Source organism: Rattus norvegicus, chromosome 17, assembly GCF_036323735.1.
Source record: "Rattus norvegicus strain BN/NHsdMcwi chromosome 17, GRCr8, whole genome shotgun sequence".
Classification (NCBI taxonomy): domain Eukaryota; kingdom Metazoa; phylum Chordata; class Mammalia; order Rodentia; family Muridae; genus Rattus; species Rattus norvegicus.
The window spans coordinates 59,197,891-59,224,667 of record NC_086035.1 but is presented as its reverse complement, the minus strand read 5'-3'; the positions used below and the strand labels follow the sequence as shown (position 1 = coordinate 59,224,667).

The 26,777-nt window shown below is 43.6% G+C and overlaps 1 protein-coding gene across 6 annotated transcripts in view; it reads left to right on the top strand.

Moving 5' to 3' along the window:
- The window catches only part of Epc1 (enhancer of polycomb homolog 1), a 91,023-nt gene extending 64,868 nt beyond the window's left edge, over positions 1 to 26,155 (top strand). For 2 of the 6 annotated variants that reach the window (XM_039095281.2, XM_039095280.2), the window contains exons 3-14: positions 7,087 to 7,244; positions 8,044 to 8,250; positions 8,785 to 8,933; positions 9,967 to 10,126; positions 11,804 to 11,977; positions 12,058 to 12,147; positions 12,224 to 12,372; positions 13,206 to 13,558; positions 20,206 to 20,324; positions 21,803 to 21,944; positions 22,046 to 22,409; positions 24,819 to 26,155. In XM_039095281.2, coding sequence (XP_038951209.1) covers positions 7,087 to 7,244; positions 8,044 to 8,250; positions 8,785 to 8,933; positions 9,967 to 10,126; positions 11,804 to 11,977; positions 12,058 to 12,147; positions 12,224 to 12,372; positions 13,206 to 13,558; positions 20,206 to 20,324; positions 21,803 to 21,944; positions 22,046 to 22,409; positions 24,819 to 24,891 — 2,138 coding nt within the window. In that variant the 3' untranslated portion in view covers positions 24,892 to 26,155. Of the gene's footprint in view, positions 1 to 7,086; positions 7,245 to 8,043; positions 8,251 to 8,784; positions 8,934 to 9,966; positions 10,127 to 11,803; positions 11,978 to 12,057; positions 12,148 to 12,223; positions 12,373 to 13,205; positions 13,559 to 19,529; positions 19,642 to 20,205; positions 20,325 to 20,404; positions 20,474 to 21,802; positions 21,945 to 22,045; positions 22,410 to 24,818 lie in introns of those variants that run through there. The other 4 variants (NM_001309462.1, XM_003751704.4, XM_063276006.1 and 1 more) reach the window with 3 other exon arrangements.
- The last annotated feature ends 622 nt before the right edge of the window (positions 26,156 to 26,777 follow it).

The following is a 26,777-nucleotide window of genomic DNA, read 5'->3' as shown; positions in this document are numbered from 1 at the left end:
TATAAATGAAGAAGACCTAATTGTTTTACACACACACACACACACACACACACACACACACGTTTGTCAGGGTTCTCTAAGGTTCTCTAAAGGAACAGAACTGATAGACTGATCTGAGAGAGAGGGGGGGGAGGAGAGAGGAGAGAGAGAGAGAATATGAATGAGAATGAATGTGTGTAATTTCTTAGAGTGGCTTATAGGCTATAGTCTAGCAAGTCCAACAATAGTTGTCTACCAATGGAAAGTTTAAGATTCAAATAGTTGTTCAGTCCCTGAGGCTGGGTGTCTCAGCTGGTCTACGGTGTGCACCAAAATCCTGAGGAATAGGCCAGTGAAGGGATGAACTTGCCAGCAAGAGTTGAGGGCAAGTGGGGGAAAAACTGAGCTTCCTTCCTCCATGCCCTTTATGTAGCCTGCCAGCAGAAGGTGTGGCCCAGATTAAAGGTGGGTCTTCCTACTTCAAATGATCTTATTTAAAAGAAACCCTCACAGGAGTACTGAGCTGCTTGAGTTTTAGATAATTCCACGTGTAGTCAAGCTGGCAACTGAGAGTAGCCATAACACGCAGTATAATAGTTTTCAAGTGAAAAGTGAACTCCTAACTCTGGTAAGTGACATAATAACCCATACTTGTGCACACATCATACAAATATACAGTGATAAGATAATTTTAAAGCTCCTAAATTACACTAATTTTTCTCTGGAATTTCTCTTTTAGTTTTATTATGCAGGGTTATATGAGGACATTTTATGAAGACATTTTCATGTGAATAAAATGTGTTTTAAGCATATTACCCTCCCCATCCTGTTCCCTCCCTTTTCTTACCCTTCTTCTTGTTCCCTTTTTCCCTAGCCATCTTGCTTTTGCTGTGATGCCATCTGTAAATACATAATTTTATATGTCTAAAGGCTAGCGCCCATGAATGAGAAAAGAAGAGCATTCACCATTCTCAACTGGCTGAGTTTGCTTCATGCCATCATCTGCAGTGGAGTCCATTTTACCACAAAACCCCTAGCTTTGTTGTACTTTATGCCTGTAAGGTCCCACTGTGTCTATCCCTCTGCTGCTGGATGCCTAGTTTGGCTGTTGTGAGTAAACACTGGTGTGCAGTACAGGCTCTAATGACAGTGAGGGGACTTGCATTTGCGAGCAATCGGGCAAGGACAGAGTTTCCTTCTTCAGAGTCCTTCATGTAGGCTGCCAGCAGGAGGTGTAGCTCAGATTAAACATGACTAAAGATTTTCCCACTTCAAAGATCCACTCTTCCCACTTCATGGAACTTAATTGAGGGGAAAAAATCCCTCATTGATGTTCACAGCCTTTTGAGTTTTAGCTAATTCCAGATGTAGTCAAGTTGGCAACTAAGAATGACCACTACAGCTAGAGTCCTGTTGAGAGAATCTTTGTGCTGTACTGTGGGGTGTTTTCCTCTAGCAGTTTCAGAGTATCGGGCCTATTTAAGGCCTTTAAATCCTTTGGAATATGTTTTTACATGGTGAATGTCTTTCCATCAGTGTGTAACTGAGGAGTCTTTTTTTTTTTTTTTTTCTTTTTTTTTCGGAGCTGGGGACCGAACCCAGGGCCTTGCGCTTCCTAGGTAAGCGCTCTACCACTGAGCTAAATCCCCAGCCCCTGAGGAGTCTTTTAAAGTCCTGTTCTCACACATGGCTTTAGTTGTGTATGCTCAGTTCTATGGCATTGATCTATAGGTCTGTTTGCGTGCCCGTGCCTCAGTCCTCCATTCGCTGTGGCAAGGGGTGCTGGTGCTTTGACTATTTGGTGTTTTTTAGGATAAAATTAATGTGCCCTTAAAGCTGTGATCAAATGTGTTTGAGAATGTATGCCTCTCCCTGCCCCCTAAATGGTAGTGAATGCTACTACTGTGTATTGCAGTCTTTTCGTAAATTTATCACTGAATATTATTTCATCTCATCAAATGGGAAATTCCACCTCTATTGGTTTTGGTCTTGGCTTAGGAACAAAGTCAGTATTTTCTCTTTAGTCATGTCAGAATTCTGCAAAAAGAAACATTAAAGCCATTACTATCTCCAGCTCCATTCTCTGATGTGTCTAAACTATTTCACTTAGCATTGTTCAATTTCTCCTGATCCAAGGGATTCAAAAAGCAATGATAATTCTCAGAGCAGTGAGTACACCAAGGACCTGTGTCATCAGGAAATGGCTGATCCCAGGTGTAAATACGAGAGGGACATGGTGACCCAGAAACATCTTGAGCGTAGTAATGAATAGTAAACTGTTGGGGACTCAGCATGCTGATGAGGGCATCTTGTGTTCCCTCAGCGAGTGTCAGAACTGTGTGACACCTTGTGGACAGTTACCATGATCAAGGTGACAGCATAGAGCTCACCAGTATCTACTGAATGTGAGAGAGTTTGATGAGAAACAGGATATGTGAGAAATTTAACCTCTTCCCTATACTGCTTATTGTATCCAAAGGGGAAAGAAATCAGCATTAGACTAGAGTCATTGGACAGTATCTTGACTTCCTAAGTCAAAATTACCAGACGGAGCCCAAGAGGCAGCTCAGCTGGGAAAGTCACCTGCCACCATGCTGAGTTCATTCCCTAGGCCCAAGTTGTGAAAAGAGAGAATTAACTCCTGAAAGTTGTTCTCTGACCTCCATATGTGTACTGCGCCTGCATTCGTGTGTGTGTGTGTGTGTGTGTGTGTGTGTGTTATGAGCGGTGTGAGTATGGTGTGTGTGTGTGTAATAAAATCCCTGTTATGAGGAGCAGATAAGTATTGTGTGCTTCCAGGTATGATATTCTGAAGACTGAAATAGTCCTATCTTATTCTAGTCAAGAACACATACAGTCAAATTATGACAGAGGAGCCAAGCAGTGTTTAAAAAGTGAAGAATGTAGTTTGTTGTGTTCCGTTTTATTACAGCAGGGTTTGAACCCAGCCCCTTCCACACTGAAGCAAGTGCTTCTGCCACTGAGCTGCATCCCCAGTCCAGCCAGGAGTGTGGCCAGAGCCATTATTGTCACTTACTGTCTGTGGTGACGTAGAAAGTAAAGAAACAAATGTGTGGCAGTAGCTTGCCTGCTGCAGGCGATAGAGGCACTCGGGTATCCTGTAGGTGTTCTTATTTTGCAATTTGCAGTAGTTTTGACTTTCAAAGGAAAAAGGGTTTTGGTCTGGGTGGGGGTGGGATTCGAGTTTTCATGGGCATGATAGCTCATACCCCTTGTCTTAGCATTTGGGAGGTTAAGGCAGGAAGATTGTCAGCCTGGGCTGCATACTGCGTTACAGAATGAAATCCTTTCTTTAAAAATAAGAAGGTAGGTGGTGGGCTAGCAAGATGGCCTACTGAATTAAGACACCTGTCTCTAACCTCACAACCTGTGTTTGACCCCGAGGACTCACATGGTGAAAGAACACTGTACCCCAAAAGTTCCTCTGACCTCAGTGCACAAACACAAGAAGTAAATATAAAAGGTTGTGTTTCCCCCAGTAGACCCTAAAACACAATCAGACTTTGTGTCATTGCTTCCCGGAGCCAGTGCTCTGCCTTTGTGCCCAGTTACTGAAAGAATGCACAGCATAGCATTTCTTTGTCTCCATGTCTACCCAAGACATGGTCCAGGGCTCCGCTTTGTGACAGATAAAGCCCATAGCATCAACCTCAGAGCTGTACGCGATTTCAGATGTAGGATTCTCTGTCTGCGCTACTTGAGTACATTTGAAAGTGACTCTAAGAACCAAGGTCTTCACCGTGAGGAGGCTGAAGCATCCAGTGACGGCGTTGCCCGAGACCTAAGGCAAGAGTTGCTAATCCCACTGCCCACAGCGAATAGCACAACACATTTTCCTTGACACTCACTCAGAGTTGTTTTAGGAGATAATTTATTGAAAGTTAGTGCTTATATTAGAACCAGAGTGAGAAATGTCTCCTTGACCCCGAAAGTGTGCTTTTCTCCTTATGTCACACAGCACTGTTGCCGGCAAGCCTGCTTGTGCCCAGTTAGTTTGAGCACAATAATTTTGTTAATTATTAACTTTGTTACTGTAAGCATTTATATGTATTTCATCTCTGCAGTAAGTACAGAAATTGTCCTTATCTTGTTCTCACTCGTCTGTGATCAGCTGAGCTCTGAAGGATTATGTGGGACATTCTAGATACCAGTCTTTGAGTTTTAAGGTGCGGAAGTGTAGTAAGAATGGTGTGTGAGGATGAGTGGAGATGACACTAAATAATCAGGCTGCAAACTGTGGCTTCGCACCCTCTGGAGACCGAGCCCCAGTAAACGGGAGGAAACTACTGTCTCATATTACTTTCTATTTCTCTTTTAAAGTAAAGTCAGCTTTTATGTGGGATTGTGCTCCATGCACTTGGATTCATGTTGTAGCAGTATTCCTGTATGTAACATACAATACTAAGGGTTGATCTTTCTGGTTTAGTTTTTGCGGTTTTAAAGATCAAACCCATGTCTTTCTTTACACATGTAAGGCAAAGATTGGACCACTGAACTATGCCCACAGCATGGTGATGGTGTGCGTTGTTTTGTTTTTTGAAAGATTTGTTTACTTGGTTTTACATGTACGAGTGTTTCATCTGCATGTATATATGTATGGTGCGTAGTATGCATTGCTGGTGCCCACAGAGGCCAAAAGGAGATTGTCGATCTCCCAGAATTAAGTTGTGAATGGCCTTGATTGTGCACGTGTCTGGTTGACCTTTTTAAAGGAATTAAATCCAGTGTGGTAGTTATTTAGGAGCAGTTGACAGCTGGATCTCATTCTAATTGACAGAACGTTGTTATTGTTGTTGTTGCTGCTGCTAGTGCTTACTGTATAGATCAAGCTGACCTCAAACTTGGAGCACACTGGTTTGGCCTCCTGGGTATTGGGATCCTGGGATCACAGGTATGTGCCACCAAGCTTGTGTGGCTGATGGAATCCATTAGAGAAGCCATGACACACCTGTAATCCCAACTAACACTCTGGAGGTGAAAAGTAGGAGCCACAGGTTCTAGGGCAGCTGAACTAACTGTTCAGTGGGACCTGTGTTGGCACTATCAAAAGGACCCTTGGGTAGGGGGCTGGGAATGGTACTGTTCTCTCTGGTGAAATGAAGACAGTCTTCCTGTCTAGTCCCTCCGTAGTTCCCTGGAGGCTTAAAGATGATTTGAGTATGTACCAGCAGCATGTGGAGAGCATTGATAGAAAGGTGATGTGGGGCAACCTGGTTTGGTTCTTAGGAATGATTAAGCATTGTGATGATGATGATTTCCCTTGGGGTTTGCTCTAAAGAAAAGCCACAGTTCACAGTAGAGCTTTCTGGGAAGTGTTGTACAGATAAGATCCTAAAAATGCATTAAAAACCTCAGAAGGTAGAACATCAGTCTGGTCCCTGTCAGTATGGCTTTCTGGGTGATTTGAGTCAGCCGTGTTTAATGGAACCATCTAGAGCGATAGATGTGTTTTCTAATTGGTACTTTTCTAGATAGCGCTTACCATCAGGCACATGTCAGTTGTTAGCACTTGGAATGCAGCTAATGTGGCAGAGACTGAATTTTAAATTTTGCTTGCTTAGTATAAATTTAATCAAAATAGCTAGGGAACAAACATAGATCTGGATTAATTTGGTTAGAAGCAGAATCCAGTGTTCTCTGCCTCTGTTCCACCATATAATACTTTCTCAAAGTCTTGCTTCTGTAACGGTGATGGGAAGTGGATTCTCAAGGGAAGAACAGATTGCTGCAAAGTCTGGGTTGAGAGACCTCTATAGTCACTCTATAGTCACTCAAGTCTAGACATCCAGTTAGCACTCTCAGCACACTTTTAATTAAATAAGTCAATGAAGAAGATAGACAGCAGAGTAATACATTTAATTCTGCAGGTACTTAAGGCGTCCTCTATAGCAAGGGTAACAGTTACTGGCCACCCACTGAGTGTCCCCATATGTCACAAATGACTAGTTGTGTGGTTCTTTCCCTCTGGCTTAAGTAGATTTACATAATGCTAAAATACTTCTCAGTTGACTGCTTCAGACAGGGGTGGCACAGAAGGGACAGGTTCCTCTTTCTCAAAACACTTAGAGATACAAAGACAAGACATAAGCCTCCCTTGAGGATCAATCTCATCTCACTAGAGGGTTAATAACTAAAGTGTCAAACAACACAGAAACAGCAGTGGGAAGAGAGGAGAGAATGATTGGGATAGGGTTTTTGTTTTTAAGCTATGTACCTTGCGATTTTGTGATTGCTTGAAATGCCTCTAATTTATGCAGAATGTTGTATATCTTCTCAGCCCATTTTTCTGTTGAGGACTTAGTTTCTGAGGCTGAAGAGCTTAGGAACCACTTACTTGGGTGACTGATAGGCAGAGGACTTTGAAGGAGCGACATCATCTAGAGTTTGAAAAGATTAAATTGGAATGTACCTGCTTAGACAAAATGTACGTAATACAAAGAAAGGCCTGAAGTCATAAACTACAGCATGCCATATGATAATAGACTTGATATGCTTCTGGCCTTAGGGAGACTGGGTCAGAAAGATGAATTAAAAAGGCCTTGCCATTCTAGACATTCGTTTTCCAGAGTTAGAAACTAATAACCCAAAGGAAAGAAATAGAAGGGTTTTGCTATCAGAATATTTAATTTTCTTTAATATCTGCTCCCTTCAGTGGTTTTTGTAAACCACTGAATGAGTTTTGATGCTGTAGACTGGACTTCTCACCTACGTGTGCAAGTACCAAGCTACACATGTCTGACACAGTGACACAAGAGTCTCTTGACTTGAACCATTGGAACTGTTACGGTTACTGATAATGGCTTCCTTAATCTTTTGGAAAAATAGCTAAATGATTTATAAAATAGAACTTAAATAATCTAGACAAATAACTTACCTGAAGAGTGGGTGGGGAGTCCTGTCGTTGTTTGTATAGCTTTTATCTACTTTCCGTTCTGTGTGGAAGACCCAGCACTAAGCTGGAGTCTGTGTGACTCTGGTGGTGCCTTCATTCTTTACGAAGCCCCGGCTGGCTTGCTGTACGCTGCCTTCTGTGCGGCCTCTGCTGGTGGAGTCATGGTAAATGATTGCTTGTGGTTCCTCCATCAGCTTTCAGCTTGGACGCTGAGCAGCCTGATTACGACCTGGATTCTGAGGATGAAGTCTTTGTGAATAAACTGAAGAAGAAAATGGACATCTGCCCAGTGCAGTTTGAGGAGATGATTGACCGGTTAGAAAAAGGCAGCGGTCAGCAGGTACAACTTCATGTATGTTTGCGTGTTCTCTGGACTGCTGTGTTATGTGAACAGTACAGTAGTATGGAGGAGGGCTGAGGTAGCACTCTGCAGTTAAAGCGTAGACTCACATCTGCCTAGTCATCACCTGTATAATTTTGAGCATTATGTTTAAATTTTTTGTGCCTCACTTATCCTAGCTGTATATAGAGATAAAAATAATAAACTGGAAGGATATGGTGTCACACACCTTTAATCCCAGAACTTGGAAGGCAGAGGCAGATGGATGGATCTCTGTGAGTTAAAGACCAGCCTCCTCTACATTGTAAGTTCCAGGCCAGCCAAGGCTACATAGTAAGACCCTATGTCAAAGCAAAAAAACTCTCTTTACCTGGCATTTATGTATTTGGTGACCAATAGAAAGTGACTAATACCAAGTCCTAAAGTCATGAAACACAGCAAGCTGTGTGACCTAGGAGTTGGTGTGAGATTATTGTAAAGACTGAGCACAGACGGGCTGGAGGTGTTGCTTAGTCACAGTGCCTGCATAGCACGCGTGTTGCACATGCTCCCCAACACCCAGCAAAGGCGGGTGTGGTAGTTACACCTGCCCGGGTCCTGGTATTTAAGACAGGATGGTCAGACGTTCAAGCTCATCCTCAGCTGTGCAGCAAGTTCCAGACTCACCCGGGATGCGGGAGACCCTGTTTAAGAAAATGAACTGTCAATACTGCTGTTGGCCTGATTGTTCTCAGAAAATGAAGCAGTGATGAATGGTGTTGAGTTCTCGCGTATGTGTTTTATGAAAGTGACGAAATGGTTTTACATTTAGCCAGTCAGTCTGCAGGAAGCCAAACTACTTCTAAAAGAAGATGATGAGTTAATTAGAGAAGTTTATGAATACTGGATTAAAAAGAGGAAAACCTGCCGGGGGCCATCACTTATCCCGTCGGTAAAACAGGAAAAACGAGATGGTTCTAGCACAAATGATCCTTATGTGGCTTTTAGAAGACGAACTGAGAAAATGCAAACTCGAAAAGTAAGTAAATTTTTTAATTTTATGAAAAATTATTAATACCTTAATTTTGTGACTTAATTCTGTGCTTTTACATAATATTCCTTAAAATTATACTAGAGGGGTTGCTCAGTGGTTCTGAGCTTTTGTTTCTCTATCAGAGGACAGTATTGCAATTCCTGTACCCATATCAGGCAGCTCATAAGCACTCGTGACTCCTCCTGCTCCAAAGATTCTAGTGCCCCACTTTGGACCTGGGGGCACTTGTACACACACACACACACACACACACACACACACACACACACACACACACACACACTAACTTTTTTAATTACACGAGAAATTAGTAAAAGTAGTTGACCTTTAGAGTTTTTAATGGAGGTCTTAATATATATTAATACTGATTCACTTAAAAACCAGGTCTGGAATTGGTATCTTGGTGGTCTGTGTTCCTCTCCGGTGTCTTTAAGCTGTAGCCCTACAGATCCATACACTTTTATGTGCCAAGAATGAGAAGTGCTTCCTGATGTTAAGCAAGTAGCTTTATATTTCCAGAATCGCAAAAACGATGAAGCCTCCTATGAGAAAATGCTTAAGCTGCGCCGGGATCTCAGCCGGGCTGTCACCATCCTGGAGATGATCAAGAGACGTGAGAAAAGTAAACGGGAGCTGCTGCACCTGACACTGGAGATTATGGAGAAGAGGTGAAGCAAGTTCTCAGTGCCAGGACCATCGTGTTTTCCTAATCCGAAGTTTCAGAAACATTTTCTTTAATAGAGACTGTGGGTTAAACTGTGAAATTTTATACACAATTCTGTCTTAATTTTCTTGCAAGGTGATTGGGCTCACTAACAGCACATCAGGTGTTTCTATTGAGAGATATTTTATTATTTTTGAGTTGTGTGGCTGTATGAGAGTGTGTGTGACTGCTAGTAGTTTATTTGTAGTGTTTTGTGGGTTTGTGGGGGATTTTTAGTACTAGAGACAAAACCCAGGGCCCTGCACAACCCAGGCAAACATTTCCCTGAGCTCCCTCAGCACCATGATACTCAGATGACCACTTAGTGCCATGCACATGACATGTACATAAAAGCTCGTTCTCAAGGCCCTGCTTCTCAGCTCCTCCCCCCCCCCAAAAAAAAACACACTTAAATTTCTTATGATTCTTTCATAAAAAAGAAAGTACTTTTGTAGCACAGACAGTCCTAATTGGCAAGGTGTTTTTGGCACTGCTTGAGGCATTTCAGCCCTGAGCCGAGCTAAGACTGGACGGCTCAGGCGTTAGCCCCATCAGTAGAGTGCGCCTGTCAAGCATGCAGCTCTGGGTTTGAGCCAGGTGAGCCAGGCATGGTGGCTCGTGCCTGCAGGAGGTGCTTCAGAGGTTCTCTTGTAAAGAACCTGGTTTGATGCTCAGTACCCTGTGACATCTAACGACTTTCTGTTAAGCTTAGGTCCAGGGGTCCAGTATCCTCTCTGGCCACATGGGCATGGCACACACATGGTGCACAGACATACAAGTCGGCAACGTACCCATATGCATTTAGGGCCACTGTTGAGTAGCACGTGCGTTGAAAGTCGTATGTTACCCCACCTACAGCAGGCACACACGGTACCCGAGGAGGTGGCTGTTGAGTGAGTGAGTGAGTTAGTTAGTTGGACTGTAGATCATTTCACAGTGTGTATGGAAGCATCTCATTGTACTCTGTGTATAGCTTAAAGTTCCCTTTGTAATTTCAGGTATAATTTAGGTGACTACAGTGGAGAGATCATGTCTGAGGTCATGGCACAGAGACAGCCAGTGAAGCCTACCTATGCCATCCCCATCATCCCGATTACTAACAGCAGCCAGTTCAAACACCAGGACGTCACGGATGCGAAGGAGTTCAAAGTTAACAAGGTTATTAGAGCTTTGTAACAGTAGATCCAGTAAACAGGGAAAACCATGAATTCCTACCGCAAGGGATTTCTGAACACTGAAAATAAGGGACACTAAAAATGGGGAGCTTTTCACGACAATTTAATTTCCCTTGCTTCCTTACAAGGGAAGGCTTTGCTCTCTGTCTGATAAAAAGAGGGGTTTGCTGAGAGGGGGTATGAAATGTTGGTGTGGTTAGTGGTATGGAGGCCTGGAGAGAGCATGAAGCCTTCCACCCAGTGTAACGTTCTGGGCCACATCTGTGTGTCAGTGTCAGGCGGGTCTTGTCAACGGCTGGTAACGTGGGCAGAAGTGGAAATACTTTGACAAGTTGATATGTCCTAATTTGTGAAGAGTAAAATTGGTGAGGGGGAAATAAAATTAGTAAGGAGAAAACCAGGGGAATAAGAGAGAGCCGGCAGTGTGCCTTTCTGATAAATGCACCTTAGCAGGGAAGGTTTTCATATACTTGTGACCTAACATGTATCATTTAACTCAGACTTAGCATTCCATTTCAATTGAGGAAATAATGTGATCTGCTAATCATTTATTATCTAACCTGTTCTGTTTAATATTTTGTGTCTGTGATTTTTTTTTTTTTTTATAATTTGGTGTATAATTTACCGTACCATTTGGAATGGTGGTTTCTGCAGCATAGACTTTTTCCCTATCAGAGCACTGACCAAGACTATTTCAAACATGTTGGTTTTGAAGTATTGAACTGTTGAACAGATAAATAGAAGTATTCTCTTTGGTAATCACAAATGGTGGCTATTAATCCCAGCAGAAGCTGTGCCTGGCAGATCTCTTGAGGTTGAGACACAGCCTGGTCTACATAGTGAGTTTCAGGCTAGCCAAGGCTACTCAGTGAAACACCTCTATCCAATTACCTCTGCCAAAAAAAAAAAAAAAAAAAAAAAAAATGCTAAAGGCCATGTTCCAAATACTTGTGTGCTCATAATTTCCAGTCCTGCATAGTACAGTTTTCCTTGTTTTTATATTGAAGTCTATTGTCCACCTGTCTGAAATATATGGCCTTACAAATCACTTCAAAGGTGTTACTTTGATTTTTATATTTTGGGATTTAACTCGGATTCTAATTGTACAACATTCATTGTTCGTCTGTATGTTCCAGAGACATGAGCCATGCATGTGGTTCTGGTTTACCTTAAATCCTTCTAAGTCAAGACAGAGTCATTAGTGGAATAGGCCTGCTGTTTTGAACATTTTCTTATTTAAATTTTCATTCAAACTGTTTTGTTGTCTGGCTGGAGAGCTGGGTGAGCAGTTAGGAGTGCCCATTGTTCCTGCAGAGGACCTGGGTGCAGTTGAGTTGCCAGCACCTACGTGAGATGGCATACAGTTCTGTAATTCCAGTTCCAGGGGGTCTGACAGTCTCTGGCTTTTGAAGACACCTGCACATACACATACACTTTTAAGTCTTTTAAGCAAATGTTTGTTTTGAACAGAGCAAATGTAGATTATTAGGGGAAACTGAGACTGACCCTCTGAGGGTAGGGGGGCCACCAGAGGGTTGCCTGAGCCTCTTTTAATAGTTCAAGCACTTGGCTCCCCAAGTAATAATTAACTCAAGCTGTTAAGAGGTTGCAGTTGTGGGGTGTGCTTTCGCTGTGTGACCGACTCGTGTCTGTGTTGCAGCAAGATAAGGCTGATCTTATTCGGCCGAAGCGCAAATATGAAAAGAAGCCCAAAGTCTTACCGTCGTCTGCTGCCGCACCCCAGCAGCCAAGTCCTGCTGCACTGCCAGGCTTCAGTGCTAAAGACTTAAACCAGTACGACTTCCCCAGCTCAGATGAAGAGCCTCTGTCACAGGTAAACAGAAGACCAGCTCTCTGCACACAGAAGAGGAACATAGAACCCGCATGTTTGACCTCTCGTTGCTTTATTTCAAGGTTTTGTCTGGCTCTTCAGAAGCTGAGGAAGAGAATGACCCTGATGGCCCTTTCGCTTTCCGTAGGAAAGCAGGCTGTCAGTACTATGCTGTAAGTGTCAGACTTTCTGTAAACAACAAACAGCAGACAGACTGACAAAATACAATAATTTGGATTTTTTTTTTAGCCTCATTTAGACCAAACTGGCAACTGGCCCTGGACTAGCCCTAAAGATGGAGGCCTGGGGGATGTGCGATATAGATATTGCTTAACTACTCTCACCGTACCCCAGAGGTGTCTTGGATTTGCACGAAGACGGGTCGGGCGCGGTGGAAGGTAACGCGCTTCTGCTTTCCTTGCACCAGCATGCTTTTTAGACATTGGAGTCAGAGTTTAAACTGAGGCCCTTCTTGTGAACAGAGTCTAGAAGCTCCAGCTTGCTATGCTTAGCAGAGCTGTCTACATGTTCCCTTTGCACTCCCAACGTCCTCACACACTACACTGCGTAGTCCCTACAGGCCCGTGTGGGTTCTTATCTCCCCAAGCTTCTTAGCACCTGAGTTATCACAGAGTAGAATCCCAAGAAAGGACAAGTATACTTGTGTGTACACACTCAGGATTGGTTCAGGAGACTACAACCAAAGTCGCTGAGTTCTGGGGAAAACCTTACGTTAACTACTGCAGTGACCACTTAACTTTGCTGCTCATGGCCTCAGTTTGTCAGGATGTGGTTCTGGGGTCTGAAATAGAATATTTCATACATGGAGTGGAGGAGAGAAGGAACTGCAAAGCACAGAAAAGTTTTGGTTGAAAGACAATTTGAAAAAAAGAACTTTGTCCAACATTGAGCTTTGAGGCTAAAAGAACCAGAGCCAACAAGATGACTCAGTGGGAAGAAGCGGTTGCCACCAAGGTGACAGCCTGAGTTCTGTCCCCAGGACTCACCTGGTGGAAGGAGAAAAGCAACTCTTGGGAATTGTCCTGTGGCTGCTGCGTGCACGCCGTGCTCTGCTCCGTGTGCTGTGCGCATACAGTGTGAGAGTCAAACGCTGCAGTGATGAACTTGCTCACTTTAAATGTCCAGTGTACTGTTGCTCAGCTTGGGGGAAAGCGTTCGGGAGAGAAAGGAAAGTCTGTGATGTAATCTCTGGTGTCTGCTCCTTGTGCAGGGTCTTGCTGGACAGAGCGCATTCAGACTATGACAGTATGTTTCACCACCTGGATCTGGACATGCTTTCCTCACCACAACCTTCTCCAGTCAATCAGTTTGCCAATACCTCAGAAACCAATACCTCGGACAGACCTTCCTCTAAAGACCTCAGTCAGATACTAGTCGATATCAAATCATGTAGATGGCGGCACTTTAGGCCCCGGACACCATCCCTTCCTGACAGTGACAGTGGTGAGCTCTCCAGTAGAAAGTTACACAGAAGTATAAGTCGAGCAGGACCAGCGCAGCCTGGGGCCCACACGTGCAGCGCCTCCACACAGAGCAGAAGTAGCAGTGGCTCGACACACTGTGGTATGTCCTTTTGTGGTACCCATTGCTATAAGGGTGGGGTCTCCCATCTTGTTGAGGATGTGGTATATTATTCCCGTAGTGAGGTCCTCACGTACTTCTTTGAGTTCTGCTCAGTAGTGCTGTTGCTGTGTGGGTTTGTGTGTACGTGCATCTTTCCTTAACCACAGCCAAAGAGAGGTGGTATGTTTGTCACTATATATTTAATGTTTAACTTGTTATCTTGAGGTAGCCCATGAACCACAAGATTCATTAATTTTCAAGTAATAAAATAAAAGGGACCCCAAGTTGTTATTGGTATGTACTTGAACATCATCTACTGTGATCTGTTTAAATTTAGAGGCCACTAGTCAGTAGTTAGACATAAACTTACATTGGCAGTCGTTCAGAATAAATACCAGAGAAGCTGACTTCTAATAGTTTGTAGATATTTTAAAGATAATCCCTACTTTGTTGTATAGTGTGAATAAAACACTGGGAACAATGCAATGTCCCGTGACTTTCTTTTTTAGAACACTTAGGTAGTCCACATTATCTGAGTTGTATAAATTATAAAAGCTCACTGTCAACATGGCTCAGCCTCACAGCCTGTGCTCAGTCCCCAGACCCACACAGTAGAAGGGAAGGATCCCACTCCTTCAGTCTGTTTCTGGCCTCAGTGCGTGTGCTGTGGCCTGTGTGCATGTACACAGTCAATACATACAATAAGTGAAGAGATATTTTTGAGATTTTTTTGTTGGTGGTAGTTGTTTTGGTGATTATTCTGAAACAGGGTTTCACTGTAGTTCTGGCTGTCCTGGCCACTTTGTAGGCCAGGCTGGCCTTGTACTCGTGGAGATCTGCCTGCTCGACCTCCCGAGTGCAGAGACTAAAGACATACATGTACCACCATGTCTGGCTTATGCTTGAAATGTTTTTAAATCATTTCATTAAAGTTCTTTTAGGATGATTTTAATACAGATTAAGAAGAGGATTGTTTCCCTAATTACCTTAAGTTACAATTAAAGTGTTTTCTACACATAAGAATTTGCTGACATCTTCAGAGGAAATGCTCCATAAACTAATTTACTTGTTAGTTACAAATAAAAGTAGTTCTGTGATCTGACCAAACTTGACAATCAGTTGTCAAAAAAATCTGTAGTTTCTGGGACTTTAGTGATTGTAATTCCACTAGTTTTACTAACCGTTTTTCTGTCCTGCAAGCCAGGCTGACAAGCTGGCTGATTGGAGCCTTAGTTAGCTATGCACGGGTGTGGGGAATTCAAAAGTGGAGACTCCTAATCGGTTCCCCCCAAATATTTTTGGAGATATATGAGGGTTTTTTTGAGATTTTTATGGAGAAAGTAGCCATGTTCTATCAACCACATCCTGTCACTCCTAAAGTGGAACACTATAGACCAGGACAGACCTCCAGATTTCATTTCAGTTTACGTAACATGGTGTGCTGGCGTGACTTACAGAGGCATGTCGGTGCCAGTTGCAAACTTTGCTGTTTTGTTTCTCCAACATCATTAAAAGGTAGACATTAGCAAAAGTTAGCTGAAAAAAGCCTTTCATAATTATGTAACTTTTCTTCTTAATCATTTTTTTTGACAATCAGACCTTTTTAAATGCTGTCTTTATTTTCACATATACTTAGAAAATAAGAGCTTACAGTAGAGTTATGCTGTTTTCATGCTTGGGAATATTCATGAGGTCATGAGGCTCTCTAAATTATGTCATGTGTGAATTTAACCTAAGTGAGTTCTGCTAACAGCCCCTGAAGACAGAAAAGACAATCCAATTATTCTAGGTCTGCTGAGGGTCTCATGAGTGTCAGCCACGTCCTCTCCGCAAGCATCTGCAGGCTAGACCTTAGCCGTGCTGATTCAGCCATCCCATCAGATGGATAGGTGTCAGTTTGGCCCATAGTGTAGGCCAAATATAGGGCCTCAAATTTAACCACTTCTGATTATTCAATTACTGACTCAGATATTGAAATTGATACAAGTGATACACTGCCCCACCAGGCTCTTTTCTAAGTAGCTCTTAGTGAGCTATATCCACATTTTGAATAGAGAATTCCAACTGAAGTGTATACCAGGAGTGTACTCATTTCTTTGAAGAGTATGCAGTTGTACAGCTCAGGGTCCCTTCAGCTTGCTGTTCATTGGCCATTTCACAGCTGTGCACCCATGGAGCATGTCCTGAATAGGGTGTTGGGTAGCCTCCGAGGACGTGCCATGAATGCTGTGTATCAGAGGGAGCTCTTGGGAAGACTTGGTGATAGGGGTTTAGAATTTCTAGGGCTAGGTCTGCTTCGGGATAGGATACATTGTTTTTAGTGATCATCAGTTAATGCATGATTTGGACTGTTTTCAATACTTTTCTAGGCTTTTATCAAGCTGTACTAGCACCTTCTTACTATTTGGTCAGTGGTTGAGCATCCGTCTATTTTGTGCATTTGAAATTGGAGTGATATCAAATTGCTAGACAAGGGTCTAGCAGTGACTCAGTAGGTGAAGGCTATGAACCAGCAAGCCTGCTGCCCCAGTTCTGTCCCCAGAACCCTCAGGTGGAAGGAAAGACTCCATTCCCATAAGTTGTTCTTTGTCCTCCTGATGCACACTCACTCTGTCTCTCTCAGAGAGCAAGAGAGACACACACACAGAGACAGACAGACAGACAGACAGACAGACAGACAGACAGACAGACAGGGGAAAGGATATATGTATGAGTGTGTAGATGATTCAGAAAGACTAAAACTCCTACAACAGTAAAAGCCTCTTAGCGTCCAGTGAAATTGAAATCAGCATCATTGTAAGTTGTTTTTCTAAACTCTGTCTGCTCCAGCCTGCTTTGTGTTTGTAAGCAACAGAAGCTCTACCGGCAGAATCCGTGTGTTTGGCTTGATCTTGCATGGAAAGGCAGGCCTGCAGTCTTGTGCAGTGGTTCTTGTTACTTGTGTCAGTCTATGGGACCCTAAGCTTACCTCAAGGTGGTTCCCCCCCACACACACACACACACATACACACACACACGGCACCTTGTGTGTGGTGCACTGTGAGTTCAGCAGGTGGATGTAAATGTTGCAGGAGCGTCACGTCCAGAGTAGCACTGCGATAGTGAAATGTCACATTGAAGTCTTAGCAAGGCACACTCAGCTGTGACACGGCTTGCTGTCAGTTGAATTACAACACACCTTGGTTTTCAAGTTGGGTTTTTGTTGGTTGATAGAGACTGGGAAGCTTTTTGATTTCAGTTCTCTACTGCAGAGATCCTACTTTAGTAACCAGACCATTTCACATCGTAGTTATTTTGTTTGGGCTTTTTATTTGGTTTTGAGTGGCTGAGGATTGGATCTAGCTAGGGTCTCCTGCACATTAGGTAAGTGCTGTACCACTGAGCCATATCCCCAGCTCTTGTTTTCATTACCTTTTGGGTCAGCCTCTTAGAATTAGAAACTACTGATTCGGAGTTGTTTTAAAACAAGTTTGTGGGTTTTGTTTGTTTTTAATGAAATATAAATGGTTCATTTCTTGCTGATTCGTGTCTCCCTTCCCACTTAGGTAGCTTGCTGCAGTGTCAGGGGTGTGCCTATAGGGCCTTAGACAATTCCAGGTACTGGAAGACAGCATTTCCCCATTCTTGGAGTTGGTTTGCTTTACAGAGTCTTACCCCAGAGTTAGTTAGAGACTCCTAAAAACCTGGTAGTTTCATCATAATCTATTTCTGATGGGAGGAAATGGAATTGATCAAATTATTCTGCATTGAAGGAGCTTGCTCAGAGAGCTTATCTATACACTACCACAAGCAGCCTCCTGCAGCTCAGTTGTTTTCTCATGGGATCGAGTCAAACTGTTCACCAGAGATAGCCTCGTTTTCTTCCCCAGTTCAATGCTCTTGCCTTTCTGTTCTAACTGTGAAGTCTCACTACTGGTGGTGCTTGTTCACCTTCCGTGTTTTTCCCCAGGCCCTCAGCCTCATGTCCAGTGTGAGGTTACAGGACAGCATCAGGTGTGATGGTCTCGTTGACCACCGCTGCTCTTTTGGTTCCGCAAAGCAGTTGTGATCCTAGATTTGCTTTAGTTGGTTCTCCCCACTGTTTCTGAGTTAAATTTGACTTCCATTTTATCTGAAGCAGATGTATAGCTGAAGACTCCTGCCTTGATGCCCCAGTTGTTAGTAGACATTTGAGAAAGTATCGCTTTCATTTATCTCATGGAACATTTGGTTGGACCTTAGAGTTAGACTGGATCAGGGACCTTGAATGCTTCTGCAGTCTCTATGACAAGATGGGAATATAAGATCCAGCTCCCATTTCATTATCCACATGTACCTTCATACAGATTGCAGTTTTATTTCTGAGAAGGAGCTGAGAGGACTTGGCAGCCACCTAAATTGAGTCCTGTCACATTGGCATGGAGATGCTGAACCACAGCAGGTGGCACGCTCTTCTGAGGACGCTGTTGTGCTGTGCTTTTATTTCTCACTGCCAGCTCTGTTGCTGTTTTAAATACAGATCATTTACCAGAAACATCCAGGCCAGATGTTACAAGTAGACTCTAGATAGAGCAGCAGCATCTAAAACGCAGTGATGAGATGCTGAGCTGACTGGCTCGGGGGTTAAGTGTTGTTTATCTCTGCACCTGCACTGGCAAGAGACAGATGATAAAAAGTAGGTTGGCTGAGCCAAAGACATGGCTCAGTGGTTAAGAGCACTGACTGCTCTTCCAGAGGTCCTGAGTTCAATTCCCAGCAACCACATGGTGGCTCACAACCATCTGTAATGGGATCTGATGCCCTCTTCTGGTGTGTCTAAAGATAGCTACAGTGTACTCATAACCATAAAATAAGTAAATCTATTTTTTAAAAAGGGGGATTGGCAGAAACTGGGGGAAAGTTTAACTAGGGCAGAAGTATTTGAAAGTCTATTCACAGTTGAGTCCCAGTTTACTTACCACTAAATGTTTAACTGAAGTGCACATACATCAAATACTTACAAAAGAAATTTTGCAGGGAAATAACATTGCTATCTATGAGCATCTGTTTACCTTCACTCATGAGAGGTCATCAGCAATGGCTGAGTCATCATTTTCCTAGGTATGAAATGCCCTGACCCTTCCAGAAAAAAAAAAAATTAATTACCAAATATTGCCTGCCTAATACCAATAAGTCTCCCCACAGAATTAGATCTTTAGATTACAAATGGTAGGAAAGACTTACAAGTTAGATACCAATTAAATGGAGCTGTAACACAAAAAGTAAGAGAATCGGTAGGAGTATTTTTCCAGGGAGAAGTACTTTTTTGCCCATGTGGGCCATGAACTTAGTTCAGTTCAAGAACGTGTGAAGGTGCCGATAGCCTAACGGTCTTCTGGGCACATACAGTGTGTGTGGTAGAAGTGCTGCTGTCTAGTGAGTGGTACCAGGCAGAAGTGGGACCCTGGAGGTTAGTAAAGCCCCTCCCAAGTTACAAGTGAAATTCAGAAGACTTGATGGGGTGATGACATTTCAACTAGCAGAGCACTTCTAGGCAGTCAGGTGGGCATGTTTGAGAACGGCGGGCTGAAGCACAAGGAGTGTTGGTAATAGGTGCTCTGGTACCGGGTACGGCTAAACTCTGTTGTTGCTTTGAGTTGTGGGGTTTTTTTTGGGGGGGGGGGTGGTTTTTTTGTTTGGGGCTTGGGGGGGTTGGGTTTTTTTTTTGGTTTGTTTGTTTGAGTTGTGGTTTTTTGGTTTTGTTTGTTTGGGGGTTTTGGTTTTTTTGTTTGTTTGCTTGCTTGCTTTTTAAGTAACTTTTACTCAGACAGGAAAGGACTCTTTAAGAAGCCTTCACTGTCAGGTGGCTGTGATATTGCTTTCTTTTTTCTTCCCCTTCCCCACTTTCTTTTCAAATTGACAAAGGAAAAGAATAAAGAAACAGGTTTCCTTTTTAAAGTTGCACACACTTTTGGGGGTAATAAATGAACATTTTTTTGTTTGTCTTTTTTAGAACTGAGCTCTCCATAGACACACATAAGTAGCATAACACAGTGTCTGTCCTCAGGCTTCACTCTGTACAGTAATCAGCATTACTCCGTTCTTATTGACTGGATTTTGTCCAGGTGGGTTAACTGGGTGGGGAAAGTTCATTAACCTTAACCCTGGGACTTCTTTTCTTCCTGTTAAACTTGAAAGATGAGTTCTCCTGTTTAAGTATTAAACTATTGGATTTACTTTTTATGTAGAGGAAAGTTTTATAATGACTGGAATAAGAAGCTATGTAGACTTTAGTGTTTGTACACAGCTGTTGGGACGGCCTGAGCCTTGGCATGGCGATCTGGACAAAATAGAAGCGGAATGCTGGTTACCAGGTTTCACCTCATGTGCAGTGCAAAGGGCATCTCCAAGCTCGTGGACTGAGAGCCCAAGAGCACTTTCTGTGCTGTCCAGCACAGTGTCACACACAGCTGAGAAAAGCAGTGGTTTTTCTTGAAGTTGAAGCCACTTTGGTTAGATGTGGCAGAAGATGCTGGTTTCTGTCTGGAATGATCTCTAGCAGCATCATTTCTATCCAAATGCCTCCACTTTGCACAAAAACACCTTTTTCTTATGCTGGACTTTTGTAGTGTTGTAAGGTGTCTGTGGCATCTGCATCTTTGTGAACCGCCTCCTTGTTTTATGTTCAGCATTTACAGCCGAGCAGTACCAGCAGCACCAGCAGCAACTGGCACTCATGCAGCAGCAGCAGCTTGCACAAACTCAGCAGCAGCAAGCAAATAGCAGTTCCTCCACCGCCGCTCCACAGGTGAGGGGCTTGTGTGTCTTATGATTATCCCTCATTGTTTCCCACCAGAGTTCATCTCTCATTACCAAGGGTTGTCATAGAACCTTGCATCTAACCAGCAGACACGTGGCTCTGGCCTGAATGTACAGGGTTTAGAAAGAACACTCCAGGTGAGTATGGAAGCCGTTCCCTCTGCTGCTGTTATACAGAGTAACTTAAGAACGTAGCTCTCTAAGTTGTAAAGTAGCTTCATTCTGACGGGTCTGTAATGTACTGTCCTCATCGCAAAGCCCCATGCAGCTGATGTTCCAGTTCCAGAGTTAACCCAAAACCATCTGTTCTGCTCTTAAGTATGGAAAGATACTTGCTGTATAGATAGACTTGGGGCTGAACGGCTGAGAATTGAGTCCTTCCAAGCATTTAAAGGAAATTTCATTTTTGAAGATGCGAGAGGCCTTTTCATTTTTAAATTATGATGTCAGATCTTTTTTTAATTAAGGGATGGTTGTCTTACTATTGAAAGGTGCTTCTGGGTGGACAGTGGGTGGATATTAGCACTGAGGGTGGGTAGGAAGAATGGTGTTTGGAGATTAAATGAAAGAAGTTACGTATTTGCCTTAATGGATTTGTCCAGGACTGAACTACCTGAGAAAATTGAAACTTTCTGCTGCTGTTGTATTCTGCACTAATAGGCTTATTTTTGTAATTGCTTTGTATATATTCTGTATTATCATAGGAAGATCAAAATGTGTAAACCTTTAAGTTAGACAATTAACTATAGCTATGAAAATGAAGTAGATTTCATTGGTTTGCTGCTTTTAGAGCTGTGAAGCTGATTCTGGTGACCTGTGTAGTGACACTGACTGACTCTGGTGACCTGTGTAGTAACACTGACTGACTCTGGTGACCTGTGTAGTGATGCTGACCGACTCTGGTGACCTGTATAGTGACGCTGACCGACTCTGGTGACCTGTGTAGTGACGCTGACTGACTCTGGTGACCTGTGTAGTGACATTGACTGACTCTGGTGACCTGTGTAGTGACGCTGACTGACTCTGGTGACCTGTGTAGTGATGCTGACTGACTCTGGTGACCTGTGTAGTGACGCTGACTGACTCTGGTGACCTGTGTAGTGACATTGACTGACTCTGGTGACCTGTGTAGTGACGCTGACTGACTCTGGTGACCTGTGTGTAGTGACGCTGACTGACTCTGGTGACCTGTGTAGTGAGGCTGACTGACTAGTGACTCTGTGCAGTGATGCTGACCGACTCTGGTGACCTGTGTACTGATGCTGACTGACTCTGGTGACCTGTGTAGTGACGCTGACTGACTCTGGTGACCTGTGTGTAGTGACGCTGACTGACTCTGGTGACCTGTGTAGTGACGCTGACTGACTCTGGTGACCTGTGTAGTGAGGCCGACCGACTTTGATCACCTGTGGTACTGACTGATACTTCAAGACAATTACACTGATGACTTTTGTGTTTTCCTTTCAGGGTTTTGTTTCTAAGACGTTGGATTCTGCCAGTGCACAGTTCGCTGCTTCTGCTTTAATGACGTCAGAACAGCTGATGGGATTCAAGATGAAGGATGATGTGGTGCTTGGGATTGGGGTGAATGGCGTCCTTCCCGCCTCAGGTGAGGAGAAAGACCCAGTTATATTCACATGCATACATGTTTGTACACATTGTGATTTAGCCGCAGAGTGCAGTGTTTACATGCTTTCTTCCTCTCCCTAGGAGTATACAAGGGCTTGCACCTCAGCAGCACTACACCAACGGCGCTTGTACATACGAGTCCTTCGACCGCAGGTTCAACCTTGTTACAGCCTTCAAATATTACACAGACTTCGGGTTCCCACAGCGCACTGAGTCACCAAGTAACTGCTGCCAACTCTGCAACAACTCAGGTTCTGTTTGGGAACAACATCCGATTAACTGTCCCCTCATCTGTCCCCACTGTCAACTCTATCGCCCCAATAAACGCACGGCATATACCTAGGACTTTAAGTGCTGTTCCGCCATCTGCCTTAAAGCTGGCTGCTGCAGCAAACTGTCAAGTTTCCAAGGTCCCCTCCTCATCCTCTGTAGATTCAGTTCCAAGGTGAGTAGTTCTTTGAAGATTAAATGTCTGAAATGTAAACACCTAACTTGCCTCCTGAAGTGGCTATCCACCTAAGTCTTCTCTTCTTTTCCTTTTGTGTATTGAATATATATGGATATATATATATGAATACATGAATGAACCTTCGCTTACTCAAGAACTAAGCAAGCGGATGTAATAATTCAGTGTTGGTTGAATTCAGTCTTAAGACCAGGCCAGTCCACTCACTGGGACAGTCAGTGTTGCTTCTGGGGCCCGGACCTCCCCTAATTGAGCAGTAGCCTCGAGTGTCGTCACTCTTGTGTGGCTTTGGTGGAGGGAGGCCTCTTTAGGTGCTGTCATGCTGTTGATGGATCTCATCGGTGGCTTACTGTGGGGTAGACTTGGTAAAGCCTCCTTCGCCAGTCTGCTCGCTACTCATTGTGGAAATGCTGGCAGGCCTGCTGACATCTAATAAGCCGTGGCTTTCTCTGCTCACTGACCTTCTTGATTTCAGGAGTTTAAGGTTTTTGTCAAGGTTCCATTTTAACTATAACTATTAATTTAACTCTGTATTAACTAATTAAAATCCTATTGCTACAAAGTACTAGGAGAAAAGAAACAAAGACCTGCATTATTCAGATTAGCAAGAAATAAGCTTAAAACATGAATGTGGGTGTTAAAACAGTGCAGGTAATAGACAGAAGCCCTTCTAGGTTTGTCTCAGATCAGCGTGTGTTGCCCAGTTCATTGTATTGACAGTTGCTCTTGTTTTAAAACCGAATTGTGTGTTCTATGAAATATCAGACCCCACTTGATTGGGTGAAGAGAATGTGTATCATAAGTTTGAGTGGGCAAAGCAGAAATAAAAATTGGAGAAGATGGTGCTTAGCGGTTAACATTGCTGCCTAGAAGGCCAGTGCTATGCTTAGACCAACACTGAGACTTCAGCAGAGAGCGTTCGGGAGAGCAGCTGTGCAGGAGCTCACTTTGCACACCCACAGGCCCTGTCTACATTTATCTGTTCAGTACCAGGAACGCATTGTTGGTCTGATCATGGCTGATCAGTGGACTAGTTCTCCTCTTCCACATCACCAATCATGACTTTCATTGCTGTAGAACATGACAAATATGGGGACATTTACAGTAGATGGGACTTCTCATATCCCTGTCTTTACCCAGTGTTCCAGTCCTGTGTCTGTCTCACTTAGTGATGTTGATTGAGACCTAGATTTAAAGTCCCATCGTGAATTTTGGACATATTTGTGTCTGTGCTGGGTTGTTAAGAATTTTGGACATATTTGTGTCTGTGCTGGATGATTGTTAAGAATTTTGGACATATTTGTGTCTGTGCTGGATGATTGTTAAGAATTTTGGACATATTTGTGTCTGTGCTGGATGATTGTTAAGAATTTTGGACATATTTGTGTCTGTGCTGGATTGTTAAGAATTGTGGAGATATTTGTGTCTGTGCTGGATGATTGTTAAGAAAAGCTTTGGGTTGGGAGGAGGAGCTCCTCCGTGGGCAGAGGCGCTTGCCGTCAAGCCTGACAGCCCGCGTTGGTCCGTTGTATCGTGTGGTGGAAGAAGAGAAGCAGTCCTGCAGCTTGCCTCTGACTACACAACGTAATTGTGTAAAGGCCGAAAAAGAGTTCAGGGCCAAAGAGAACTACTCAGTGCTTGCCAGTACACGCAGGAGCAGCTGAGTTCATAATCCACATTTTTAAAGAAGCTTCACGTGTTGAGTGCATGACCCTACATTGTGGGGGTTACAGGAAAGGAAGGGATCAACTCCATGAACTTCAGCTTCTCTCAGAAATTAAGGTGAAGACGGATAGAAGTGACACTCGCCATCCACTTGTGGCCTCCATGTGCACGCACATGTGTGTACACACTCACACACATCCCAAAACGATGATAAAGGTTTGGGGCTAACATGATGGCTCCATGGGTAAAGGCCCTTGCCACCAAACCCATCAAGCTACGCTTGATCCCAGAACCTATGTGGTGGAAGAAAAGAACTGACTCCCAAAAGTTGAGCTGAGATACTCGAGTGAGCACACGTGTGTATGCACATATGTACTAAGTAAGTAGATAAGCGTAAGAAGGGAAGTCGGCTGTGGAAGGGAGCTGCTGTAACTGTCAGAGCTTGAGACGTTTCGGTGTTGAGTGTGTCTGTATCTTTGGGTCACTTGAGTTCTTGGACAGTGTTTTGGCAGTTGGCATGGAGTTGACTGTTGACCCCTGATATACTTGATTTCTACTTGCCTGTTTTTCATAATTACGAAAATTCCTAATCCTTCGTCCCCTTGCCCCATAAGTGACCTTTCTTCCTGCTGTTAAAGATAACTAAGGCTTTTAAAGGAAGGACGGCCTTCACTGGCTCAGCTCGTACATGACCATTGACTAACGGAACTTTTATCCCAACAGGGAAAATCATGAATCAGAAAAGCCAGCACTGAACAACATAGCAGACAACACAGTAGCAATGGAGGTGACGTAGCTTCCTGGGAGCAGGACTGCATCCTGGGGACATGGTCAGGTGCTATGCATCAGAGCGTTGGAACGCAGGGAGGATGGAGTGCGTAGGCGGTTCCGTGGCAGCTGTGGGGACTCGGCAGCACTGCGCACCTCTCGTGCTTCAACCTTTCTTTTCTTATTGTTAATAGGAAAAAATCAACATCTGTAAATTAAGAATACAGCAATTATCTGTACAGTACTGCATATTTGTAATACCCTTGTATATATGTTACTTGAATACAGAACTGTTCATTTGTGATGCTTTGCACTTGGGGGCGGGGGGTGGGGGGTAACTGCAACAAGAGTGTGAGCTGTGAGATTGTGTAGCTGGTGTCATCACATCATGTGCATGGTGCGGAACCTGCTGTCTCTATTTATTGTGCCGTGTTTACAGGTTTTGTACACTGTACCCTCATTGGTTCCTGTGCTGTAGTAAATGTGTTAGGTAGCTGTGGACTCCTTGGTATTTTGTAAATGGTATAACATAACTTGGTTCCCTCTGGGTCCTTGAGTTTTCTGTGTATCATGTGAAAAAAAAAATGGTGACATACATACAGAATTTTACAAAAAAAAAAAAGGCATCAGTTTTTTAAAACGGGGAATGTACTGTTCAATGGGGATCTTCCTGGTCTACTAGCATTAGGATGCGCAACAAGCTAAAAATGAAGTCTCTTGAATTCTCCCATCCCCGCCTGCCTGCAAGCTTGGGCAGCCCTGGTACTTAAAGCACTAATGTTATGTTGCTGCCCTACAAACAGCCCAGTCGTCCCATTTCCTTCCACACCAAAAAGTGTTAAATCAAGTACACAAACGGAGTCCTTACAACTGGAGTTTATGTTGTCTTGCCCTTTTTTTAGCACAAAAAGATGTACTTTTATATTGTGGAATTGTTTAAAGACTTCATTCTTTACTTGTTCTTACAGAAAGGATATAGGGGAGAAGAATGCTGTCCGTGTATCGTCATTCCAGTTTGTAAAACAGCCAGCCAGCTTTTTCCTTTTAAGATTCTCCAGAAGGCTGCGAGGCCAGAACCACAAATATCGGGTGCCTTCCTTTGGAAATATTTGACCTCTCTTCTGTGAAGAGAATGGTACTTACCAGACTACTACTGCTTTGTTAGTACCGAAGTCTGAATGCCCAGTCCAATGGCAGACATATGTTATCCTTAAGGTTTTTAATCCCACCTGGAAACATTGTGATAGAATTCTCACAAAATAAACCCAGGGCATTACATGTTGACAAACTAACGTGCAGTGGTCTCTGCCTTTTGTTTTCAACCCCAGAACTTTGTGTGACTTTGTTGTTTGAGTAAGGGGCTTGGTTAGAAATGGGAAGGGAGAACTTCATGTTTTCAGTGATTATTTTGATGTGTCTGTCTTCAGCAGTGAAAGAAATCCCTCGCTTGATTAATAATCTCATGGAGGTGAGAGTAAATGAGATGTAAAATGTAGTGTGACTAATGGGAAGGGAAAGTCAGGCTCGGTGAACGAGTGTAGAGAGCCAAGGATGTTCCCAGTCAGACTGGGTCAGAGACTTGAGCAGCAGAAGCAGTCAGGCAGAGAGGAGCATTGACGCAGGGACCAGGGAGTAGAATATAGGGACGACAGCAGAGTATGGCACAGAGGACTCTGACTTTCTGTACAGAACGGAACTTGGAGCAGAAGAGTCCCACTCTGCCTCAGTATCCAGACTAGTCTTCAGGGGCAACTCCCAGTAGTAGATGACCCCAGTGACCCCAGGGTAGTGTGAAGTATTTGGCTCTGTCTCTGTTTAGAAGCCATTAGAAGTTGCTTACAGGCCAGGCCTGGTGGCAGTAATCCCAGCAGAGGCAGGTGGATCTCTGAGTTGAAGGCCAGCCTGGTCTACAGT